The 23,341-nt window shown below is 31.5% G+C and overlaps 2 protein-coding genes, 1 long non-coding RNA gene and 2 pseudogenes across 3 annotated transcripts; all 5 read left to right on the top strand.

Annotated features, from left to right (window-relative positions):
* Positions 1-2,927: 2,927 nt before the first annotated feature.
* Positions 2,928-4,295, top strand: LOC146889021 (putative serine/threonine-protein kinase-like protein CCR3 pseudogene; annotated as a pseudogene).
* Positions 4,284-6,365, top strand: LOC114191188 (putative serine/threonine-protein kinase-like protein CCR3 pseudogene; annotated as a pseudogene).
* A 5,291-nt stretch (positions 6,366-11,656) lies between these two features.
* On the top strand, positions 11,657-13,084 carry LOC114165418 (uncharacterized). The gene is made up of 7 exons (XM_085666989.1): positions 11,657-11,821; positions 11,914-12,181; positions 12,280-12,376; positions 12,459-12,580; positions 12,668-12,752; positions 12,840-12,952; positions 13,053-13,084. The coding sequence occupies exons 1-7, from the start codon at positions 11,657-11,659 to the stop codon at positions 13,082-13,084; spliced, it is 882 nt and encodes a 293-aa protein (XP_085523115.1).
* LOC146889020 (uncharacterized) lies at positions 13,085-13,593 on the top strand. The gene is made up of 3 exons (XR_014994016.1): positions 13,085-13,207; positions 13,299-13,419; positions 13,516-13,593. It is a non-coding gene; the product is annotated as an uncharacterized LOC146889020 (long non-coding RNA).
* A 3,399-nt stretch (positions 13,594-16,992) lies between these two features.
* On the top strand, positions 16,993-22,994 carry LOC114170393 (uncharacterized). The gene is made up of 13 exons (XM_085666982.1): positions 16,993-17,080; positions 17,182-17,238; positions 17,535-17,591; positions 17,675-17,808; positions 17,872-17,928; positions 18,017-18,193; positions 18,283-18,339; positions 18,418-18,475; positions 18,610-18,856; positions 18,946-19,874; positions 19,964-20,675; positions 20,759-21,231; positions 21,334-22,994. Exons 1-13 carry the CDS (start codon positions 16,993-16,995, stop codon positions 22,992-22,994), a joined length of 4,707 nt encoding a protein of 1,568 aa, XP_085523108.1.
* The last annotated feature ends 347 nt before the right edge of the window (positions 22,995-23,341 follow it).

Below are 23,341 nucleotides of genomic sequence, written 5' to 3'. Positions count from 1 at the left end.
GTAAATTAATAAATAAAAAGAAATTAAGGTAATATTAACTATTGAAAACCCCCAATTGGATGACCACATATGTATAAATTAACAAATAAGATTATTCATCTCTCTCCATGTTATTTAACTTTGTTTATTATATATTCAATATAGACTTAACTCACACTTGAATTATTTTTGACAGTAGACAGTTCCATAAAGAGTAAGAGTGCTACTGAAGCGGATTTTGAAACATCTCCTATCAGTTGTTTTGCTTTTGCTTTTGCTTATGCACGATTGTCACAACCAGTGTCGGATGGGATATATAGGACATGTTCATACACGATTATTCACCCTGGCTGAGCTTAATTCCATTTTATTTATTATTTAATTATTAGTATGATTTGTTTAACTTGATTTAATATTATGTCTGATATATTTTATATGGGTAAACGCATTACCATACAGATCAGCATAATCATAGGTGTGAGATTGTAGATCTAACGAAATTTTAGAAAGCCAAACAAAAATATGTAAAAATTGTTGAAAATATATAATTATTAGAACATCGGTAATCGTCATATTAAATTAAATAATTATTATTTAATAGTATATACACAGGAGTTTGTGTATTCAATTTTACAGTATTATTTTGTGTTCAAATAAAACAAATGCAATAAAATGTGAATAAACCTTTCTATTGGGTGAAAAAATAAAATAAAGTTACATTTGCTCATAACAGAAAAAAATTATAAACAACTTTTAATTTCTTTTTTAGCATTATTTGAAATTTACATATATTAAAATGGCATACATATGGTTTTAATATTTTAAAGCACATTTGTTCTAGAATTAATATATATTTTAAAATTTTCTTTGGTTTAAGTAGTCAACTACCGGTACAAAGTTACTCATCTTTACTCTTAAGTTACTTAGCTTTATGTACCAATGTATTTGAAGGGACTCACCCTTAAGGGGCAATATTGACCAGAAATGAGAAAAAAGAATACCATATAAGCCCTAATGTTTTGGATTGAGAGTAGTATCAATATTTTATATGGTTAGATTCAAGTCTCATTAGTGTTTGTTCTTTCCGGTGATACTCCTCTTTATAGACGTAACACAAACCAACTATTACTACACGATTAATTACGCTGCCTGAGCTTAAAGGACTAGAAGAATACCCTCCTGCGCTTCAACATCCAACGCACACTCGCACCACATCATAACAAGACAAAGACAACAAAATTCTCTTTTTTCTGGAGATCATTTAAGATAAAAGCTTTTCTTCAAGCCACTTTACAGGTATTGAAAAGCAAAGTTACTATCGTGATTCGATGACTAATAAAATTAATTTTTAGTTTATTGTTTTTCTTCTTGTTTTTTAGAACTTAGGACTTTTTTTTTTCATATTCGGACTGTTTTATATAATAATTTTCTTGAACATTAAATAAGGTTATATTTCTTTATTTTATTGTTGCCTAAAACTTAAATCAATAAACAGTATTATTCATCTGAAACCCAGTTCCAAGATGGGATGTTATGTGATCATTTACATCACAAAAATAGTGTGAAGCAGTGTGTTGAATATTGGAGAAGGAGAATCAAGATTGATTCTGATGCGTCCCTAATATATTAATTAAAATTATATATCTAATGCTTTTTAATGTTTAGATAAAATGCAAAAATATATAAATATTGTTTCATATATCCAATAAGTCTCATGTTACTTAAGAGTCGACTCAACGTTTAAATATTTTTTTCTCCTTTTATTCTCTAAGACGTTTTTTAACAACAAAACCGTGACAGCGCTCCACGTTTTAAAACATACAATATCTAAGAAACGCGATGGTATTCCTAATTATGTTTCTGGATGGAAAATTAAAGTCAAACGTAATTTAAATACTCATCATTTTTTCATTCTCTCATACATCTTTTAAAGACAAAACCATAAACGTTCCAAAACGGACAAAATTTCAAGAATGCAATTATTTTTTTTTTTCTAAGGATGCTGCCCGATCGACTTGGGTGATTTAATAGTAAAAGTTGTGAGGGGAAAAAAAATTGTGAATTCAATTCTTTTTAAGATTGGTTTAAATGGTTAAGAAATAACCATGGAGAAGATAAACATCGGATTATATTCAATTATATTCACGTTCCATCTAAATAGGCTTTAAATCACAAAGTCTCGTTGTAATAAAACCAAGAATTATATTAAAGTATATAATTACGATAAAAGAATACTTTATAATTGTCTCCTTTATGTTTCCAGACGCCCTTTTTCGCAGTACACAGTTTTCACGTATTGGTCGTGGCCGAGCTTGTATCAGCCGGCAGCCTTTTCTGACATGATCACATCATTCAGTGGTTCTGGAAGCTTTGTTGAGGTGTACGAGGTGGGACCTATAGTCTTGGGTTTTATATATATATATATATTTTTTAATATGGTTTGGTTTATAGTCATTGATACTGTATTTCTATATTCAAAAATCTCCCCTCAATAGTCATTTTGTTGTGTTTTTTATATATATATATTTTGTTAATATAGTTTGGTTTATAATTATTGTTAAGTCATTAAAGGTTGTGATTTTATATGATTATATGATATTAATTATAATTAATTTTATATACATAAGATTTTAGACACTATTTTAATTCCTAAAATCTTAAAACAATGTTGTTATAAATTTTTATTTTTATATAATGTTTAATTTTGTTTTATATAATATTTAATTTTTTCTTTTCCACAATTAGTCAAACTTTTTAACTTACACTGCTCGACGTACAGATATACGTAGATTGGAGTGAGTTAATCTCTATTAATTTATAATTAAAGTGGATGACTAAAGTTAACCTTCTCCCTTCTCATTGCCTTGAATCTTCTCAACTGATACAAACGCGTAGTGTCTCTGTATATAAACATTCAAAGGGAGTTCTTTGAAAGTACATACTTTCTCATGACTCATTTCATGGGTGATGCAACGACTTTTTGCTGGGCTGTGGACAATGCCATAAGGAGTGAGAGTGCCTCAAATTTGGGAGCATCCCCTCCCCATAGCTTTACTTCGGTGGTGGACAATGCATTGAGAAGTAGTTCTGCTTCTGAAGCAAATTTTCGCCCAAGTTTCACTTCGGGGTGGACAATGTGATAAGGAGTAATAGTGGAGTAACAGTTTTAGAAACATCCCCTGTGCCTGGTTTTCCTTCTGAGGTTTATTCCACCACTGTTGCTGAAGGGTCATCACCAGTGTTGTCCAATGTCACAGAACATGCTGTTAAAGGCTTACAATTATTCAGCCAGGCCGAGCTTGCAGCAGCGACCAACAATTTCTCACTTCACAACAAGATTGGTGCCGGAAGGCTCGGTGTTGTGTACATAGGAAAACTCGTTGATGGCCGTGAGGTTGCAATCAAGAGGGGTGAAACCAGGCAAAAGAAAAAGACCTCATCAATTATATCTGGCATTCACCTTCTTGTCCCGTTTACACCACAAACACTTGGTTGGGTTGGTTGGATTCTGTGAAGAGAAATTCGAGAGGCTGTTGGTGTACGAGTACATGAAGAATGGTACCTTGTATGATCATTTGCATGAAAATGGTAGCAATGTGTTGAATTCGTGGAAAATGAGGATCAATATTGCTTTGGATGCTTCCCGGGGAATAGAATATCTTCATAAGTATGCAGTCCCACTATTTATTCACGGGGACATCAAGTCTTCGAACATTCTACTTGATGGCAGTTGGATGGCAAAGGTGTCTGATTTTAAAATGTGTTTGATGAGTTCAGAAGCTGAGGTAGGAGGAACAGTGGGATACATTGATCCTGAGTACTATGATCTAAATATGTTGACAGCAAAGAGTGATGTGTACGGGCTGGGAGTTGTACTGCTAGAGCTTTTAACAGGAAAGAGAGCTATATTCCTTGATGGGGAAGATGGAGGTACCTTAAGTGTGCACCGTTTGGTGGACTTTGCAGTGCCTACCATTTTGGATGGAGAATTAGTCAACATTTTGGATGGTAGGGTTGGACCACCGGGTATGAATGAGATAGAGGCATTGGAGTTAGTGGCCCAAACAGCTGTCAATTGTGTGAATCGGAAAGGGAAAGATAGACCATCCATGGCTGATATTGTGGTAAGTTTGGAGAGAGCATTGGCCATCTGTTACGGTAGATCTTATCATAGCATTTATCGGGGTTTGGATTTTGAAAATATAGTTTGGAAATACAATAGATAGGTTATATAGAAAGGATTTATAATTTTAATTTATTTGTATTTTATTAATATTCTACTCATAATAAACTTTCACCAATAATTGTTTAAATTACACTTAACGTGTCAATGACTAAGATTCACCGTCTCCTTTCCTCGCACCTTCTCAACTAATACATGGTACTTAACGTGTCGAATGGTGTATGTACTTTCTCCACGCGTTATATCATTATATCAGTGTAATTGTGTATATAGGTGTTCTATAACATAAATAAACTCACTTAGCTAGTGCAAAGTGAAATTTTAACAGAACAATAATTGAGATGGCTGATATCGCAGTCGATGCAAGGAGTTTTAGTTGGGCAGTGGACGGTGCCATAGCGAGTGAGAGTGCGTCAGATATGGGAGAATCTTGTGTCCGCAGTTTTTCTTCGGTAGTGGATAGTGCCATAAGGAGTAGTAGTGCTACTGAAGCGGATTTTGAAACATCTCCTATTACTTGTTTTGCTTTTGCTTCTGCGGTGACCAAAAGAATTGTTGCTGAACGACTATCACAAGCAGTGTCGGATGGGACAGGACATGTTCATACACGATTATTCACCCTGGCCGAGCTTAAAGCGGCCACCAACAATTTCTCACTTCACAACAAGATTTTTTGTGCTGGAAGCATTAGTGTTGTGCACAGAGGCAAACTGTTTGATGGTCGTGAGGTGGCTGTCAAAAGGGCTGAAACCAGTTCCAAGAAGAAGGAGTTTCAGGAGGTATTCGGCTATTTATCGACCCTTTTGCCCTGCCTACGCCATAATCACTTGGTTGGGCTAGTTGGGTTCTGTAAAGAGAAAGATAAAAGGTTCTCGGTGTATGAGTACATGAAGAATGGGGCGTTATATGATCATTTGCACGACAAAAACAATGTGGACAAGGAGAGCAGTGTGTTGAACTCTTGGAGAATGAGGATCAAGATTGCATTGGATGCTTCCCGGGGAATAGAACACCTACACAAATATGTTGTTCCAAGTATTATTCACAGAGATATCACTTCTTCGAACATTCTTCTTGATGATAGTTGGACGGCAAAAGTATCTGGGTTTGAATCGTCGTGTTTCATGAGTCCAGAACCTGAGCATGTTTACACGGATACAAGTGTGTTGAAAGCAAAGAGTGATGTGTACGGGGTTGGAGTTGTGCTGCTTGAACTTTTAACAGGAAAGAAAACTACATTAAAGTATGGGAGAAATAGGGGCGGGAGCATGGTGAACGTTGCACGGCGTGCTATTTTGGGTGGGAAAATGGTGGAAATTTTGGATCCAAGGGTTGGAACACCCAATGTAAATGAAGAAGCAGGACTGGAATTAGTGGCCCAGACAGCGATCAACTGTGTAAATTTGAAAAGGAAAGATAGGCCAACTATGACTGAGGTTGTGACCAATTTGGAGACAGCTTTATCTATTTGCGACACTGGCCAATGATAACAGCACTATTTATGGCAACTTAATTATACACGATGTATATACACATGGCACCACTGATTAAAGTATCTGTGACGCCTGAATGCTAATATTTTTTACATTTTTTTTTCCGGTGAGAGTTAGGGTGCCGTAGCATTGCACTAGTTATTAGTTTAAACTAGTGAGTTTTAGGGTTCAATCAGGAACCAATTAAGTAATTAACGGTTAGAGCATTGTTATGTAAAGTGAAAAGGTGTTGATTTTGAAAATACGGTGTAGTTGCGATCTCGTTCTGAAGTTGAACCTACAGACACTAACGTCCCTTTCGTCACTCTAAGAGTGGGTCCTTCCAGTGGTTGTACTTTGTCTGTGTTTAAGGTCGTCGCTGACTTCCACTTGGACGTAGGGAACAATTTTGGCGCGAGGAAGGAATGGCACCAAATTAAGGGTTGTTGATTACCCAGAAGGGACGGCGTAAGAAATATAGCTTGGGGTGGGTCTCTTTCCTTGGGCTAGTAGAGATGTAGCTGCATTTCCATGTTCTACTTTGGCTGTAAACAATGCTTATTAAAAGTATTGGAAGATACTTGCCAGCATTCAATGTCCGTGACTTTTCTTCGCTAGTCAATAATGCCATTAGACAAGTATCGGAGAAGATTCAAGCATTCCTTGAAGGATTATGAAAATTATAGTATCTATTATTCTATATAAATTATATAAGATAAACAAATAGGGACAATACATATCAATATGTATTTATGGATTTTTGGAGTAAAAATTCTTGAATATGTCAAGAGTTAAAGTCATTTCACACGAAAACCAATACTTATTATGATGCATAAAATCTAATACTATATACAATTCTAAACTAACAAATGGCAAGTTTCTCTATAAATTAATATATCTGACCCACTTCATTTCAAAATTTTCATTCTACAAAAGGAAAAAAAGCTAACGTGTCAATCAACTACGATTTTCAGCGTTTTAAAAAAAATTCTAAATGCATTTATTATCAGCATTCAAAACGTTTCTCTCTCTCTTTCTCTCTCTGTCTCTCTTTTCTTCTCCTCTCTTTCGCAGTCCACACTCTTCATCTTCTTCTCAACCTTCCTCTTTTCTCTGGTTTTCTCACCACATTCAACAACTCTTCATCTTCCTCTTTTCAGCTCTTCCTCTGGTTTTTACAGGTTTAAACGGAGAATTTTTTTTTTAAGTGTTCTTTAGCCAACAACTCATTTTCTGCGTATATTTTGTCAGATCTAACTTCTTCATCACTTTTTTTACAGGTTTAAACGGAGAAATATTTTTTGTTTTAAGTTTTCTTAGCCCACAACTCATTTTCATCTTATATATTGTCAGATCTAACTTCTTCATCACTTTTTTTACAGGTTTATACGGAGAAATATAATTTGTTTTGAGTTTTCAGCCAACAACTCATTTTCGGCTTATATTTTGTCAGATGTAACTTCTTCATCCCTTTTTTTACAGGTTTAAACGGAGAAATATTTTTTTTTTGAGTTTTCTTAAGCGAACAACTCATTTTCTGCTTATATTTTGTCAGATCTAAGTTCTTCATCACTTTTTTTACAGGTTTAAACGGAGAAGTATTTTTGGTTTTCAGTTTTGTTAAGCGAACAACTAATTTTCTGCTTATATTTTGTCAGATTTAACTTCTTCATCCCTTTTTCTACAGGTTTAAACGGAGAAGTCGATTTTTTTTAGAGTTTTCTCAACCCAATCACTCATTTCTTCTTCTTTTTTGTGAGATCTATCTTTTATTACCCAGATTTCGTGGTTATTTCTACATCCCTGTAGTGCTTGAACAAAGTTCTTTATCCACTTTTTTGGTTTTAAAGTTGTAATTTTTGATTTTATTTAGTTTGAACTTTTTATATTGCACTCTTACTTTGTATTCAGTTATTATATATCTCAATATATAAGTTAAATTTTGTTCTCTTTTATTATATGTATTTTATTATTTTGTATTATTTTTGGTTCGTCTTCATTTTAGTAATTATAATTTATTCTTAATTTAATTTTTACTTAACAATAATGACCATAACACAAAATGAACTATCATTAATTATTATTATTAGAATCTTTTAAGTTATAAATGAATTATAATCTGTTTAACCATTTTTTAATATTAATTGAAATAGAAATTTGAAATGACTGTTTAGAAAGGTTTTTGTATTCCACCGCCTTCAAAAAGTGGTTTTAATTGTCTTCAAATCAACCTGTCAATCAGTTTTCAAATCCATTAAATATCGCACTGCTCGAGATAATGATTACTAAACTGTGGATCTCCTCTGCTACACGTTATATTTATTAAATAATAAATCAGAAGCCAACAAACGTTTCATTTTTTTAAATTTCTTTTCATTTCTCAAGATCAAATTAAATGCACTGACCAGATTACCGTAATCAACACTAAAACGCTTTGATTACCGCTTCATCTCTTCACATTCAAACGATTTTCAAGACGTTAATAATGACTGGTCTATGTAATCAACACTAAAACGCTTTGATTACCGCTACATCTCTTCACATTCAAACAATTTTCAAGACGCTAATAATGACTGCTCTATGTAATCAACACTAAAACTCTTTGATTACCGCTACATCTCTTCACCTTCAAACACTTCTGAAGACGAAAATCATGACTGGACTACGCAATCAGCTACATCTCTTCACATTCAAACACTTTTGAACACGAAAATCATGATTGCACTGCGCAATAAACACTAAAACTCTTTGATTATCGTTGCATCTCTTCACATTCAAACACTTTTCAAGACGAAAATCATGATTGCACTGCCCAATAAAAACTAAAACTCTTTGATTATCGTTGCATCTCTTCACATTCAAAGAACTCTTCTTTCAAGTATACTCATCTGTGTTCATCTGTTTAAATCAGATTTTCAGAAGTGCTTCTCCATTACACGGAAGGTATGTATGCATAATTATTACACTTTTATTACCTAGGCTTCTGTTCATCATCTTTTTTCTTTATCATCTTCTCCGTTTCATCATCACCATTTTCTTTTCTATTGCACAAACATTTTTAAACTGCTCTATCCTCACCATCTTCTTTTCCATATCACAAACACATTTGATTAGTAAGACCTCTCTTCACAGTCAAAAACCGCACCTTCCTCTACAATTTACAACTTATCTTCTTTTTCTCATACTCATCTGGGCTAATCTTTCTGATACCAAAGCGCTTTCCATTACACAAAGGTATGCATGTTTAACTTTTATATTTTTATGAACGACAAGTTGTACATGATCGTCTTTTATGTTTCATCATCTTTTCTGTTTCAGCAACTTTGATGTTTCGTCATCTTCAATGTTTCATCATTTTCTCTGTTCCATCATCATCATCATTTTCTTTATTTGTCATATTCTCTTTTTGATCATCAACCACTTCTACAAATTTTTTTAACGTATTCATGTTAAACTTTTAACTTTTTTATGAACTACACTTCTCTTGACAGTCCACATCAAAAAATTTGTTTCGTGATTTTCTGTTTTTCATCATAACCATGTTAAAGTTTTACCTTTTTATGAACTACACTTCTCAGATGATGATGTTTTCTGTTTTTCAATGTTTTTTAAATATTTTATACCATCTTCTTAGATGACGACGAAACAGTGCATATTGGGTGATCAATCCATACTTGCAACTAAGTGGAAGGGTGGATTCTTCACTATGTTCATCGAAGAACAGGTTTTTTTTTTAATTCATCACTTATAAATTATTCATCATTATTATTCTCTGTTGAATTTAAATAATATATTTTTCATGAACTCTTTTTTCTGAAGGATTTTGGTGACGTGAACCGAAAGTTTGTCATTACATTAGGCCGTGAATTGGGTCCAGTTTGGACAATTTCTGATAACAATGGTAATATGCACCATGTTACCTTCAACATGGATATTTATAATCCGAGGATTACTCATGGGTGGTGTGATATAAGAAAATTCTATGATATAAAACCACCCAGAGTATGTTACTTAAGGCATACTGGAAATTCTATTTTTGAAATACACCTTTATGATCAGTGTTCAGAAACTACTTTGCAAAAATTTCAAAGTCATGTTCTATCAAATCTTCCACTCACAACGTCAAAATTAATTCACTTTGAGTTCCGCCTTTCTAAAAACAACTGGAAATCAAGCTCTCTGGTGATCTTTCTTACCTTTTTTTTTGTAATCTGTTTACCATTAATTTTGTTTGTTTCTAATCTTCGTTTTAATTTATATATAATTTTGTTTTGTAATAATATTTTTTTGGTCTCCGCAGGATTTGAATTCAGACCTATGTAAGTATTTTCGCAATAGTAATTTCTCAGAAATTGTGCTTTATGGTCCAAAAGCACAAGTTCAATGCAAATTGTTAATTAGAGCAAGATCGGTGAAGATTGGCAGTGGATGGAAAAACTTTTGTGAACTACATGGACTACAGGAAGGAGATATAATACTTCTTGAGGTTGACGGTGAAGAACCAAGCAGCCATGTCAATGTGCTTCTTAATATATTTGACTATTATCATGGCCTCTGAAATCATCCCTGAACAATATTATTTTAACGTATTACTTTTTTTGTATGGCCAATGTAATATTTTGTAGCAATTATTATAGACTTTTTTTACATTACATATATATATATATATATATATATATATTGGTAAATACAACTGTTTAAATCTGCTATAATTTTAACTGCTACATATCTTCTTCCATATCTACAAATCTGATATAATCTCGAATATCTTTGCCATTTAATTCATGTCAGAACCCCAAATGTCATATCATTCTTTTTCAATTAAATTTTATATTTGACAACATATGACCATGGTTTATTTCAGATACATCTCATTTTTAAATATTATAACTAAAAAATAATATGATTTTCAAAAAGTAGATTGATATGATTTTTGCACTGCTCGAGAAATTTCTTAATTCTTTCCACATCTTTGTATTCCGTACCAATCTCTGATATTTATTACTTTATTAATTCTTTATACGAATTTAGTTTTTTTTGAATATTTGTTATTTATATATTATTATTTTAATTTATCCAACCGTTTTGTCTTCTCCAGCAAGTTTCTAGCACTATTGTATATTGTGTATAACACTGTTTTGTTCTCTTTTTCTAAACTTTATTTAATTATTATTCATCCAAAGTACTGTTCTCTTTTCTCTGCCAAGTCTGGATTCATACAAACCATATTCCACGAAAGGTATGTCCTTCATTTGTTTTTGATAACAAATATAGTTCGACATGAAGCGTAGCAGTTCATATGTTCTTTTGTACAGTTGTACATTTTGTTCATTTGTTAACAAATCCTGAAAAAACATCTTCGCACATGGCTTTTTTCTTAAAATTATTTGTTTATGCAGCCATACTTTTTTGCAGATCTTCATTGTTTCCATATTAGTGATTCAATTAATGGTTCACTGCTCAATACATCACGCCAAGAGGTAATGTTTTCATTTCAAAGTAAGCTTTTAATGGTTCATCTTCATCAGAAAGCTTTTTTTCCTTTATTTTCCTTTTATATGAAACCTGTCAAAAAAACCATTGCAACACATTACTGGTTTCTGACATCAATAGCTGTTTTTCGCAGTTTTCACAAGAAAATGATAGTATGATTTCTGTAAACCTAGGTCAAATTTTTTTTTTCTATTAACATGTCATGTCTATTACTCCATGTTTGCAGATTACTTAATGCTTTTGTACCTCTTGGTTTCTTTAACCATTTCAAATTTTACAATCCAATCACGTATGAACCTTTACTTTTTCAAAATTTGCCAAATCCATGTTATCTTTTTCTTACTATCCTTGACCAAACAGATATATATTACTCTATAGTTGCTTTGAACCTTTTATTATTTTTTTTAATTTCCTTACTAAAATATTTTATAATTCATTATTATCTTTTTTATGTGAGTTTAAATATGTAACCAATGTAGTACTTACTTTTTTACTTCCATTTGTTGAATATCTTTGTTTTGAGATCAACATGTCTCTCTCTGAAGTTCAAAAGCAAACTCAAAATGTAAGCCAAGTTACTCCAGAAAAGGAGAACTGGAATATCATTGTTAGGGTGATACGTTCATGGTTCGTTCCAGATTTCACTAAACAAAGGTGTCCTTTTTCCATGGAGTTGGTTATTCAAGACAAAGAGGTTATTATTCGTCTAATTATTTACCATCATTGTTATCAACAAAATATCTGTATGTTAAACATCTTTATCTTTATTATATTGATGTATTTCAGGGTTCTAAAATACATGCTTCCATCAGACGTACTCTAATTTACAAATTCCAGATTGAAATTTCTGAAGGTGATGTTTATGCCATACAAAATTTCAGTGTTGCTCCAAATTCTGGAATTTACAGAACTACGCACCACCCTTATAAGATTAATTTCCAGTTTGGTACCAAAGTTAGTTTGCTTGATGGTAACTTGGTTCCTGATGTGAAACCACAATACACACCTTTGTCATTATTGACAACCACTGGATTCGATACTGATTATTTAGTTGGTAACTTAATATTTTTTGTTTTTCTACCATTCATATATTTTAGTTATCAACAATTATTTCGTCATTTTATGTTATGACTTCTATTATTTTTTCTTTAGATGTATTGGGATTACTGGTCGGAGTGGGTACTGAAAGAGAATTGCAAGTTGATGGAAAGACAACAAAATTAAATGTCATTGCAATAGAAGCTGATGGGTATTTTATTTCTATGATATACTACATACCTTTTTATTTTTGTTTAAATAATGATTTGACATAACATTTATTGAATGTTTAGGTTTCGAATAGAATGTACTTTGTTTGGTATTTATGTCGATGAACTGAATGTATTTCTTTCAAGTGGAGAAGTACAAAATTGTGCTATAAGTATAGAATTTGCTAAAGTCAAAACTTTTCAAGGTAAACTTCTGTGACTTCTTTTACTTTTGTTATATTACAATTTTTATTACCATGGTACTTTCACATGCACTATGTTTTTAAATTTAGATAAGGTTCAACTTCAAAATTGCAAGTTCTGCACTAGGATTAAGTACAATGTTAACTTCAAGGAGGCATCTGAACTTAAATCAAGGTAATGTTCAAATTGTTATTCATTTATTGCAATACTTTCTAATTTTTTAGTTAATCCATTTTTTTAACTTTAATTTGTATTGCCCAGGATGATTGAGAACAATGAATCTCCCTCTCAAGGATTAACGCAGCTGTCTCAGACTTCCAAAAATACTGTGGAAGAAGACTTTTTAACTGTTACACCTAGGACGACTATTCAAGGTCTTAAAGATTGTAAAGAGGTTAGAATGACTTCTAAATTATTTCATGTCATTTTGTTGTTGTCAATACCTTTTTACATTAATCTTTTATATATTCAAAGGTTGCAACTTTCATATTGTTTGGAACCATTAACCATATCTTGGATGAGGATGACTGGTGGTATACGGCTTGTGTTTGCAACAAAGCTGTTTATCCAGATTCAAAGATGTTCTTTTGCGAGAAGTGTAACAAGCATGTTATAAAAGTCTTTCCAAGGTTAACTTTAACTTTATTAAACTTCATGCCAATTTACATATATGATTATAATTTTCACTTTTGGGAATTAATACTTTTATATATTTTACAGATATAGGATTAAGGTTCGAGTTATTGACTCATCCGATTCCACCACATTTGTTCTGTTTGATAGGGATGCAACCACCCTTTTCAAAAAAACCTGTGCTGATATGTTAGAGTCTCATGATAAGGTATACTCTTGAATATATCAACTTATATATATACAGTAATAAGGACAGTGCGATATATCTCTCTGAATATGATTTTAAATTACTTTGTTATCGTAGATGAATGGTTGTGGGAATTTTCCTAAGGAGTTTGAAGAATTAATTAATAAAAGTCTGCTGTTTAAAGTTGAAAGTAGGAACGATCAAACTTTCAAACTTGAACAATCTTTCAGAGTGAAGAAAATATGTCTTGATGATGATATAATTGAGAAGTTCAATGATTCTTTGTTGAAATCTGTGGTAATATATAACTTTAAATATACAGTTTACATTTTACAATTTACATATATTTAACTTCTTAATCATTTATTTTTCTTAACCTTCTTAAAGGATGTTTATGCTGGCAATGGTGAGTTTAGCAGAGAAAAACAGCGTGTAGTCAATGAGTCTACTGTTGATATTGCCGAGGTATACAAATTTAATAAATTTCATTTTTTGTTAATGACGTGTGATTTTATTAATTCTATTTGTTTTTAAACTGTACTATAGGATTTATTAGTCAGATTTACCAAAGAAACAATTGACTGTGCATCCCAATCTGCTGACTTAATCAAAGATACTGCTACGAATGAGGATGGTAACACTTCACTTAAGAGAGAATCTGCAAAGAAGACCTTATCACTTGAATCCATCGAAGAAGACACTGTTCCACTGAAGCTGCTAAAAAGAAATATTAAGAAGGAAAAAATAGTCAAACAATAGATGATTTTAGTTTTAATATTTGAAGACAATTTCTTTTATGTCTGACAATTTGGGACTGTAATATGTGTACGCATGCTTATGTCTTCAATTTCCTTTAAACTATAACTTTGATGTTTAATTTGATTATAACTATGTTATGCTTTTATTATGGTTTTATTTGTTACAAATTGTATAATTTTATTTCTTCCATCCGCTGGTTTGTAAAATATTGTTGACATTTTTCAATTATTGTCAACAAACTTGACTGCCAGCTACATCAAAACGTTTTAAAAGTGATATTATGTTTTACCATCAATTATTTATCAATTATTTCTTATAATAAAAAATAACTTTTATCAAAAACTTATTTAGAAATTCAAATTTATTAGTTATATTTATTTTCATAAATGCATCATATATTTTTCTTAAACAACCTAATTTAGAAATTCTTATTTACATTGGTTTTCATAAATAATATATATTTGGCAAACTAATTAAATGTTGTCACATTTTAAGTTATGGCAACACAATTGGCTGCCATACACATATTTGAATCATTTTTCTTTGTTATGGTTACCAAGTTTATTAAATAAATTCCATTTTCATTCTCATATATCTAAAAAACAAAAATTTAATATATCATAAATTTAGAACCAATTATTATATTTTAACCTACTACGTCAATTTCGATTCCATTTGTGTTAATATAATATATAGATATATATATTAATATTTATATCTATATGTTATATATATGGATTTTGGTTGTTACATTTTTGTAAAAATAACTCTTTATTTTATTATATATTATATTATATTATGATATTATTATATTTTTAAAATAATTTATAACGTAATATTTTATATTGTTCTTTTAATGGTCTTCCCGTTTTCCAAAGTAATAATTACATTACTGTTTTGAAATGTATTTGTAATCGTCCCGTCTTTTCATGGTGGATTTTTCCTCTATAAATGTTGATCTTCATTCTACCATCACAACCACACTTGAACATAAGTTCCGTCATATTCTCCATTTTTACTACTCTATTTCTACTTCCATTCTGAAAGTCCTACCAAATGGAGAACAACTTCAACCAAGAACAAGTTGTTAATAGAATGAGTAGGTACCAGTTCTGTATTATCCACCTTGAGGATGAGGTACGTCTTTGGTATATTTTTATATACAGTTTTGGTTTTAAAAAAATTCTTCTACTCTTCTTATTTTTTTTCACGGATTTGAAATTATATTATCATTTTTTCTTCAACTAATGTATGTCGTTGTTCAAATAAATTATATCCTTGGAGGTTGTTGGGTTTGTGGATCGTGCATTCGCCATTCTTTATGATCACGATCTTCAACGTCAATGGACTTTAACAGATGAAGAAGGCAATAGACATGTCGTCACTTATAACAAGAATTTACAGAAACCAATGGTAATAGGAGGATGGAATGATTTAAGGGAATTTTATGAACTACACGATAACCACAGTATTTATTTTGGATATGTTGGTCATTCTTGCTTCCACATCACTGTTTTTCCAAGTAAATGCAAACCTTTATCTATTGGACGTTTTCTTAAAAGACTTCAAGCAGATGAACCACTTTTCAATGGACCGAAGTTGCATTTTTGCATATTTCTGAATCCAAACCAATGCCATGCTAGCCATCTGGTGAGATTCATTTCATTTATATTTATATTAATGTATTTTAATTTCTTAAAAAAATTTAATCGATATCTTAAACGGATAAATAATTTTTATTGATTTCTTTAATTACATTCTATGTGTTAGGATTTGCCTTCTGATTTTGGCAATTATCTTCGTCAAGGAAGATTTAAATACATTCTTCTTCATGGACCTCGCGAAATAGTCAAGTGCAAACTACTCTTGAGAAATCATCCAAAGAAGTCTAACAAAATAGGAAGTGGGTGGAAGGAATTTTGTACTGCTCATGGATTTGATCAACCTATTGACTTGGTGTTTGAAGTTGATCAGATGAAAAGCAATCAGAATGTCAAAGTGCTTACATATTGTAATCTTTAATTTACAGTTTCTTTTATGGTGTTATTTGAAACTTTTAATTATAATTAGTTTTGTTTTCATGTCTGCTACTTAGGTAGTTTTCAAGCTACAAGTTCATATATATTCAGCAATGCATATGTATTGTTCTATTTTGTTATTAATGAAATTTCTTTGCACATTGTCTCAAATTCTATGAATTCCAATCAAAAGTTTATTCTTAATCTTTAATTCATCGACTCTAATTCATACATACTAGAATTTAATTTAACATATTGAAATGAGTTATAATTAAACATAATTAAATATTAAATGTATGGATATATCTTGGTTTACTATGTCATAACTAAACATACATGTATGGATACATGTTATAATTTTGCAGACATGATGAAAAAGGAATGGCACATACTTGGTATGAAACTGTACTTTTTGTTCTACTATATATAGTACTGCATAAAAAATACGTGTTGTAGTACCTACATAAAAAGCAGATTTTTTGTTCCCTGTAAGAACAAATCAAATATCAAAGAATTACTATATATATGAATGTTTCTGATCTATTACCAGTCACCACTGCATGCTCTTACTATTTATAATCTTAGTCTACTGTTAAATACTTTTGGTAGTCTTACAATTGCTTCCTATTACAATTACAAATATTTTTGTTTCCAGAATTGTGATTAGAGGTACAATCTGCAAAAAAAAGTTTATAAAAATCATTCACCAATATAGTAATAAAACAGAGAACACTTTTTCATCCATTGAGTCAACTTATCTTTCTTTTTGTTTATTCCATTGACACCTTTGAAAGTATTCCATATGTTTTCTGCTGAAATGGAGGAAAACGATTGTAAAAATGCAAGGCTGAGGAGGAAGTTGGTGCTACAACAAAGGTTTAATGCAAGAAGTAATCAACATGCAGGTAATCTTCTAACATATACCTTGAATCATTTCACTGCACAATCTCTTCATCAAACATTTATTTACAAATTCTGTATTTCTATGTTTATATCTTCTTTGCAGATTACAAAGAACAGAATGCAAGGAAAAAAACAAAAATCGCCAACCATTGTTCTCAAAGTATAAAAATATCAGTTCATTTTTTCTCTATTTGAATAAATATATTTTGATTTCAACTTCACAACATAGATTGATAATCAAATATCTTTGTTGTTTTGATAATAGATAGAAGAAGTGAATCTGATAAATTACATAACAGTATCCAAAGGAAGCCATTACAAGAGTTGCATCTTAGTAAGTTTTCTTCTTCTTACCTCTTTCTTTAAACAGTGTTGTTACAGTGTTGTTACATGAATGCCATATGTATGGTTTTGTATTGTTGGACATAAAATGCTGCTACAATAAACATTTTTCAGATTTGGAAAACAACAACAATTTTCACAGTATTAAATCAAGATTTCAGTCAACAATTGGTAAGTTATATTTGTTTGTTTTTTAAGATTACTATTGCAATATCACTTTAACAAATTATAAACAATTGTTTATTTTAATGCAGTTTCTGGAAACAATATATCAAATTCTTCAACTACTTTAGTTGAAGATCCAATTCAAATAAACTTAATGACTTCACAATCCGACGCTACTACTATAACATACAATACTCCTTGTGGTAAATTTCTACATTTAGCTGTATTTCTACATTGATCTTTAATGATTTCTAATCATTCTATTCATTTTTTTTAATGATTTCAGTTCTCAGCAATAGCATTCACAGAAGTTATGTACAAAATAATTACAATTGCAGTGCAAGTAAGTAGGTTTGACTCATATATACAAAAGTTCATACTGATAATGACTTTGAATATAACATAATTGTTTTAATAATTCTTTTCCATAGGTGCCACATCTGGAGTTCAAAATCATTCATATTCTGTCTCTAACAATAAAGTTGTCAAATATCCTTTTCAAGTCATACAATCACTTCAAAACAGATTCAATCTTCATGATGAAACAACAACAGAACAACATTGTTCAGACACAAGAAATGATGATTCAACAAGAACAACATATGAAGGTAATTCAGATCTTGAATTGCTAACTTATTGATTCCAATAAATTTCTTTTTTAAATTAGTAATTACTTTTCATTTTGCTATTATTGTAGGAGATAGTACAAGTACTACAATTACAAACGAATTGTATTGCAAAGGAGAGTTACAAGGTAAAGTCACACAAAATTGTACAGAATTTCATACATAAAATATTACTTGAGGTGCTAATGCTTTATGTTTTTGTTCAGAACTACTCAATATTGGAGATCCTTGCTTGGAATGCCAATACTGTCAAGCTCAACTGTGGTATGAAGAAAGAGCAGAAAAAAGTAACACATCAAAGGAAGTTCAATTTTCATTATGTTGTCAAAAGGGAAAAGTACAAATTCCACTACTAAAAAAACCACCTGATCTTCTTGAAGGTTTGTTAAATGGTGTAGATCGTAGAAGCAAATCATTTTTACAGAATATAAGACTCTACAATAGCATGTTTTCATTTACTTCAATTGGTGGTAAGATAGATACTTTAATGAACAATGGTTCTGCTCCACCACAATTTATTCTTAATGGTCAGAACTATCATCGTATTGGAAGTTTATTGCCAGAACGTGGATCAAAGCCAAAGTTTGCACAACTTTACATATATGACACCGAAAATGAATTGAGTAACAGACTAAAGCATTTCAGGTTAGTTGAAATGAGTAACATATATGCTCAAGTTATTTGCTGAAATACATCTGTTTATTAAGTTATTTCTTTTCTTTATTATGTTTTAGGTCTAACAGCAAGGAATCTGATCTAGATCAATCATTGGTTGCTGATTTGATTCAAATGATTGACACTCACAATGTTCTTGCGAAATCTTTTAGAAGAGTAAGAGAATTGTCACTGCAACATATGGAATCAGATTTCACACTAAGACTATTTAGAGGCAGAAACAAAGACCCTAGAGTATACAACACACCTTCATGTGATGAAATAGCTGCTCTAATAGTTGGTGATTTTGGCAATCTGGATGTAGGCAGAGATATCATTGTCAAGAAATTTTCTGGTGAATTAACAAGACTGCATGAAACTCACACAGCTTTCATTCCACTTCAGTATCCTCTAATGTTTCCATATGGAGAAGATGGTTATCAAGAAGATATTCCAATCAGAGAGTCTCATTCAAGAAGTCAATCCAGGGTCAGAATTAGAATTTCGTTGCGCGAATTTATTGCATTTAGAATACAACAAAGATCTATGGAACCTGGAAATATTGTGAATGCATGTAGATTATTCCAACAGTTTTTGGTTGATTGTTATACAATGGTAGAAGCACAACGACTGTCGTTCATTAGAGCTAATCAAAAGTTAATTCGTTGTGATATTCTTAATGGATTACAAGTGGCTGTTAATAGAGGAGAGACAGATCCTTCTTTAATTGGAAGACGTATTGTACTGCCTGCTTCATTCACTGGTGGTACAAGATACATGTTCAACAATTGTCAAGATGCTATGGCTATTTGTAAAAAATTTGGCTATCCTGATTTGTTCATTACTATAACATGCAATGTCAATTGGAGCGAAATAAGAGACTTTGTTTTAGCAAAAGGGTTGTCACCATCAGATAGACCTGATATTGTATGTAGAGTATTCAAAATGAAGCTGGATGAAATGATGACAGATTTCAGAAAAAAGGACTTCTTTGGAAAAACCACTGCAGGTATGTTCTATAAGCATTAGTATAGACTTTTTGAATATTTTTTAAATTTCATTTTTTAAACTATTTAATTTGTTCTGTTATATATGCAGGAATGTACACAGTAGAATTTCAAAAGAGAGGTTTACCTCATGCACATATACTTTTATGGTTGGATGGAGAAAGCAAATTGAAAAATTCAACTGATATTGATAAAGTAATATCAGCTGAATTGCCCAATGCGGATTTGTATCCAAAATTGGAAAAAGTTGTAGCAAGTTACATGATTCATGGACCATGCGGACCTGCGAGATATACTTCACCATGCATGAAAGAAGGAAGATGTTCCAAATTTTATCCTAAAAAATTCACATCTTCAACTTCTATTGATGAAGATGGATATCCATGCTATAGAAGACTTGATAATGGTAGATTTGTTGAGAAGAATGGAATTAAGCTGGACAACAGAAGTGTTGTTCCTTACAATCCACCACTTCTAATGAGGTATCAAGCTCACGTGAATACAGAGTATTGCAACAAGACCAATTCAATAAAATATTTGTTCAAATATATCAACAAGGGTCCTGACAGAGCTACTCTTAAAATAAGCAACAACTCTGCACAATGTGACAAAGAAACCATTATTGATGAGATCAAGAGGTATTATGATTGTAGGTATCTATCACCATGTGAAGCAGCTTGGCGAATATTTGCTTTTGACATCCATCACAGATGGCCTCCTGTTCAGAGATTGACATTCCATCTTCCTGGACAACAATCAACTTTGTTTAAAGATAATGATGATATTAATGTGATCTGCAACAGGTACGAAAATGCTAACACAATGTTTCTAGCTTGGTTTGAGACTAACAAAGTTTATATCATGATATTAATGTGATTTGCAACAGGTACGAAAATGCTAACACAATGTTTCTAGCTTGGTTTGAGGCTAACAAAGTTTATACAAAAGGAAAAGAATTGACTTATTCTGAATTTCCAAGCAAATTTGTGTGGTTTGCTAAAGAAAAAGAATGGAAACCAAGGAAGAAAGGCTACAACATTGGTAGACTTACTTATATTCCTCCGGGCTCTGGAGAACTTTATTATTTGAGGATATTACTGACAATTCAAAAAGGTTGTATTGATTATGAAAGCATAAAGACCATTGATGGGAAATTTTATGAAACATACCAAGATGCTTGCTATGCTTTGGGATTGTTGGCAGACGATAAAGAATATATTGATGCAATCAAAGAAGCAAGTGAATTTGCTTCGGGGTATGAACTTAGAAGATTATTTGTTACTTTGTTGTCCATGAATACAATTTCTAAACCAGATATAGTTTGGAATTCTACATGGAGTATCTTGTGTGATGGAATTTGTACCAAAAGAGAAAGGAAATGAGATTACCAGGTATTTTATATTGTTATTTTTGTAATTCAATAAAAATATATCTTTTAATTGCATTATTTTGTTCATGCAGGTCTTCAAATTGAGACTGCTGAATTACAAAAAATATGTCTCATGGAATTACAAGAAATGCTAATGTCAAATGGTAGATGTTTGAAAGATTATCCTTCATTACCTCAACTTGATATTTCAGATGTACATACATTCAATAACAGATTTATTGTTGATGAGCTGCAATACAATAAAGAAGACATGGCAAAAGAACATGATATTTTGCTTAAAGCACTGAATGATGAACAAATGCATGTATATCAGGATATCATGACAGCAGTTGTTTCAAACAAGGGAGGATTCTTCTTTTTATATGGCTATGGTGGTACAGGTAAAACGTTTATGTGGAAGACATTGTCAGCTGCTCTAAGAAGTAAGGGCATGATTGTTTTGAACGTAGCATCAAGTGGAATTGCTTCTTTACTACTTCCTGGTGGAAAAACAGCACACTCTACCTTCTGCATCCCACTGTTAATTAATGATGAATCAACTTGCAACATAGCGCAAGGTACTCTCCGTGCTAAACTTCTGATGGCAACCAATTTAATTATCTGGGATGAAGCACCAATGATGAATAGAATGTGCTTTGAGGCATTTGATAGAACACTAAGAGATATTATGCGAAATGTTGATGATGCCAATAATGACAAACCATTTGGTGGCAAAGCAGTTGTCTTGGGAGGTGACTTCAGACAAATTCTACCCGTTATAAAGAAAGGATCTAGGTTTGATATCATCAAATCAGCCATCAACTATTCAGAGTTATGGAATTGTTGTAAAGTGCTCAAACTGTCCAAGAACATGAGATTAAGTACTACAACAAATAATCAAACAGCCAATGATATCAAAGAATTTGCTGATTGGATATTGAAAATTGGAGATGGCCAAATGGATGTAAATGAGAATGGTGAGTGCATGGTAGAAATTCCAGAAGAGCTGCTTATTATAAATACAGATGTACCTTTATTGTCATTGGTTGAATTTGTCTATCCTCAATTTGTGGTTAACATGATGAATCCAAATTATTTTGATGATGGAGCAATCTTGTGCCCAACTAATGATTCTGTAGAGCAAGTCAATGATTTCATGTTATCTTTATTAGGTGGTGAAGAGGTGACTTATTTAAGTTCAGATACATCTTGCCAATCTGATGAACAAGATGAAGTTCAATCTGAATGGTTTACATCTGAATTTTTAAATGATATCAAATGTTCAGGGATACCAAATCATAAACTCAAGCTCAAAACAGGTGTGCCAATTATGCTCTTGAGAAATATTGATCAAGCAAAAGGTCTTTGCAATGGCACAAGATTGCAAGTCAACCATTTGGGTAAAAATGTAATCTCTGCAACTGTAATTACTGGAAAAAACATTGGTGACAAAATTTTTATTCCAAGAATGGATTTAGTGCCATCTGATTCAGGATTGCCTTTCAAATTCCAAAGAAGACAGATTCCAATTTCATTATGCTTTGCAATGACAATTAACAAAAGTCAAGGACAAACACTTTCTAGAGTGGGACTTTATCTTCCACAACCTGTATTCACACATGGCCAACTATATGTTGCTATTTCTAGAGTGAAAACCAAGAGAGGATTGAAAATACTTATATTGGATGAAAATGGAAATATCACAAACACAACTAAAAATGTTGTCTACAAAGAAATTTTTGAAACTCTTTGACAATGAACACATTATAGGTATGTCATTTCTAATTTTCTTTTAATTTGAAAGTTTGTATAAATATAGATGCATGATCTATTGTTGTAATTAAAATATTTTTTATAATTTTGTTGTTCAATGCAGGATGTATTGCATAAAGTCCAAGGCTTACAATGAACATCATGCTGATTTAAGAAGTAATCAAATTTGTGTACCAAAGGAAGTTATCAAGTTGATTAACCAAAAACAGATTATAGGTATGTAATTTGGTCTTCTTTTATTGTTATTTTTTTAAAGAAATTATATTATAACCTTAGAAGTTAATAAATATTACAAAATCAATTCCTATTATCAAAAATATTACATTT

Source organism: Vigna unguiculata, chromosome 1 (genome assembly GCF_037176805.1).
Source record: "Vigna unguiculata cultivar grain cowpea cultivar isolate G323 ecotype 2 chromosome 1, ASM3717680v1, whole genome shotgun sequence".
NCBI lineage: Eukaryota > Viridiplantae > Streptophyta > Magnoliopsida > Fabales > Fabaceae > Vigna > Vigna unguiculata.
Note: the sequence above shows the minus strand (reverse complement) of the source record. Positions and strands in the feature narration are given on the sequence as shown.

What these genes read in the sequence shown, in the direction of transcription:
- LOC114165418 (XM_085666989.1), top strand. Translation starts at nt 11,657, where the DNA reads ATGTCTCTCTCTGAAGTTCAAAAGCAAACTCAAAATGTAAGCCAAGTT. An exon ending in TAAAGTCAAAACTTTTCAAG is followed by an intron (nt 12,581 to 12,667) that starts GTAAACTTCTGT and finishes TTTTAAATTTAG; the next exon opens with ATAAGGTTCAACTTCAAAAT. An exon ending in GCATCTGAACTTAAATCAAG is followed by an intron (nt 12,753 to 12,839) that starts GTAATGTTCAAA and finishes TGTATTGCCCAG; the next exon opens with GATGATTGAGAACAATGAAT.
- LOC114170393 (XM_085666982.1), top strand. Translation starts at nt 16,993, where the DNA reads ATGGAGGAAAACGATTGTAAAAATGCAAGGCTGAGGAGGAAGTTGGTG. An exon ending in GTAAATTTCTACATTTAGCT is followed by an intron (nt 17,809 to 17,871) that starts GTATTTCTACAT and finishes TAATGATTTCAG; the next exon opens with TTCTCAGCAATAGCATTCAC. An exon ending in TTGCAAAGGAGAGTTACAAG is followed by an intron (nt 18,340 to 18,417) that starts GTAAAGTCACAC and finishes GTTTTTGTTCAG; the next exon opens with AACTACTCAATATTGGAGAT.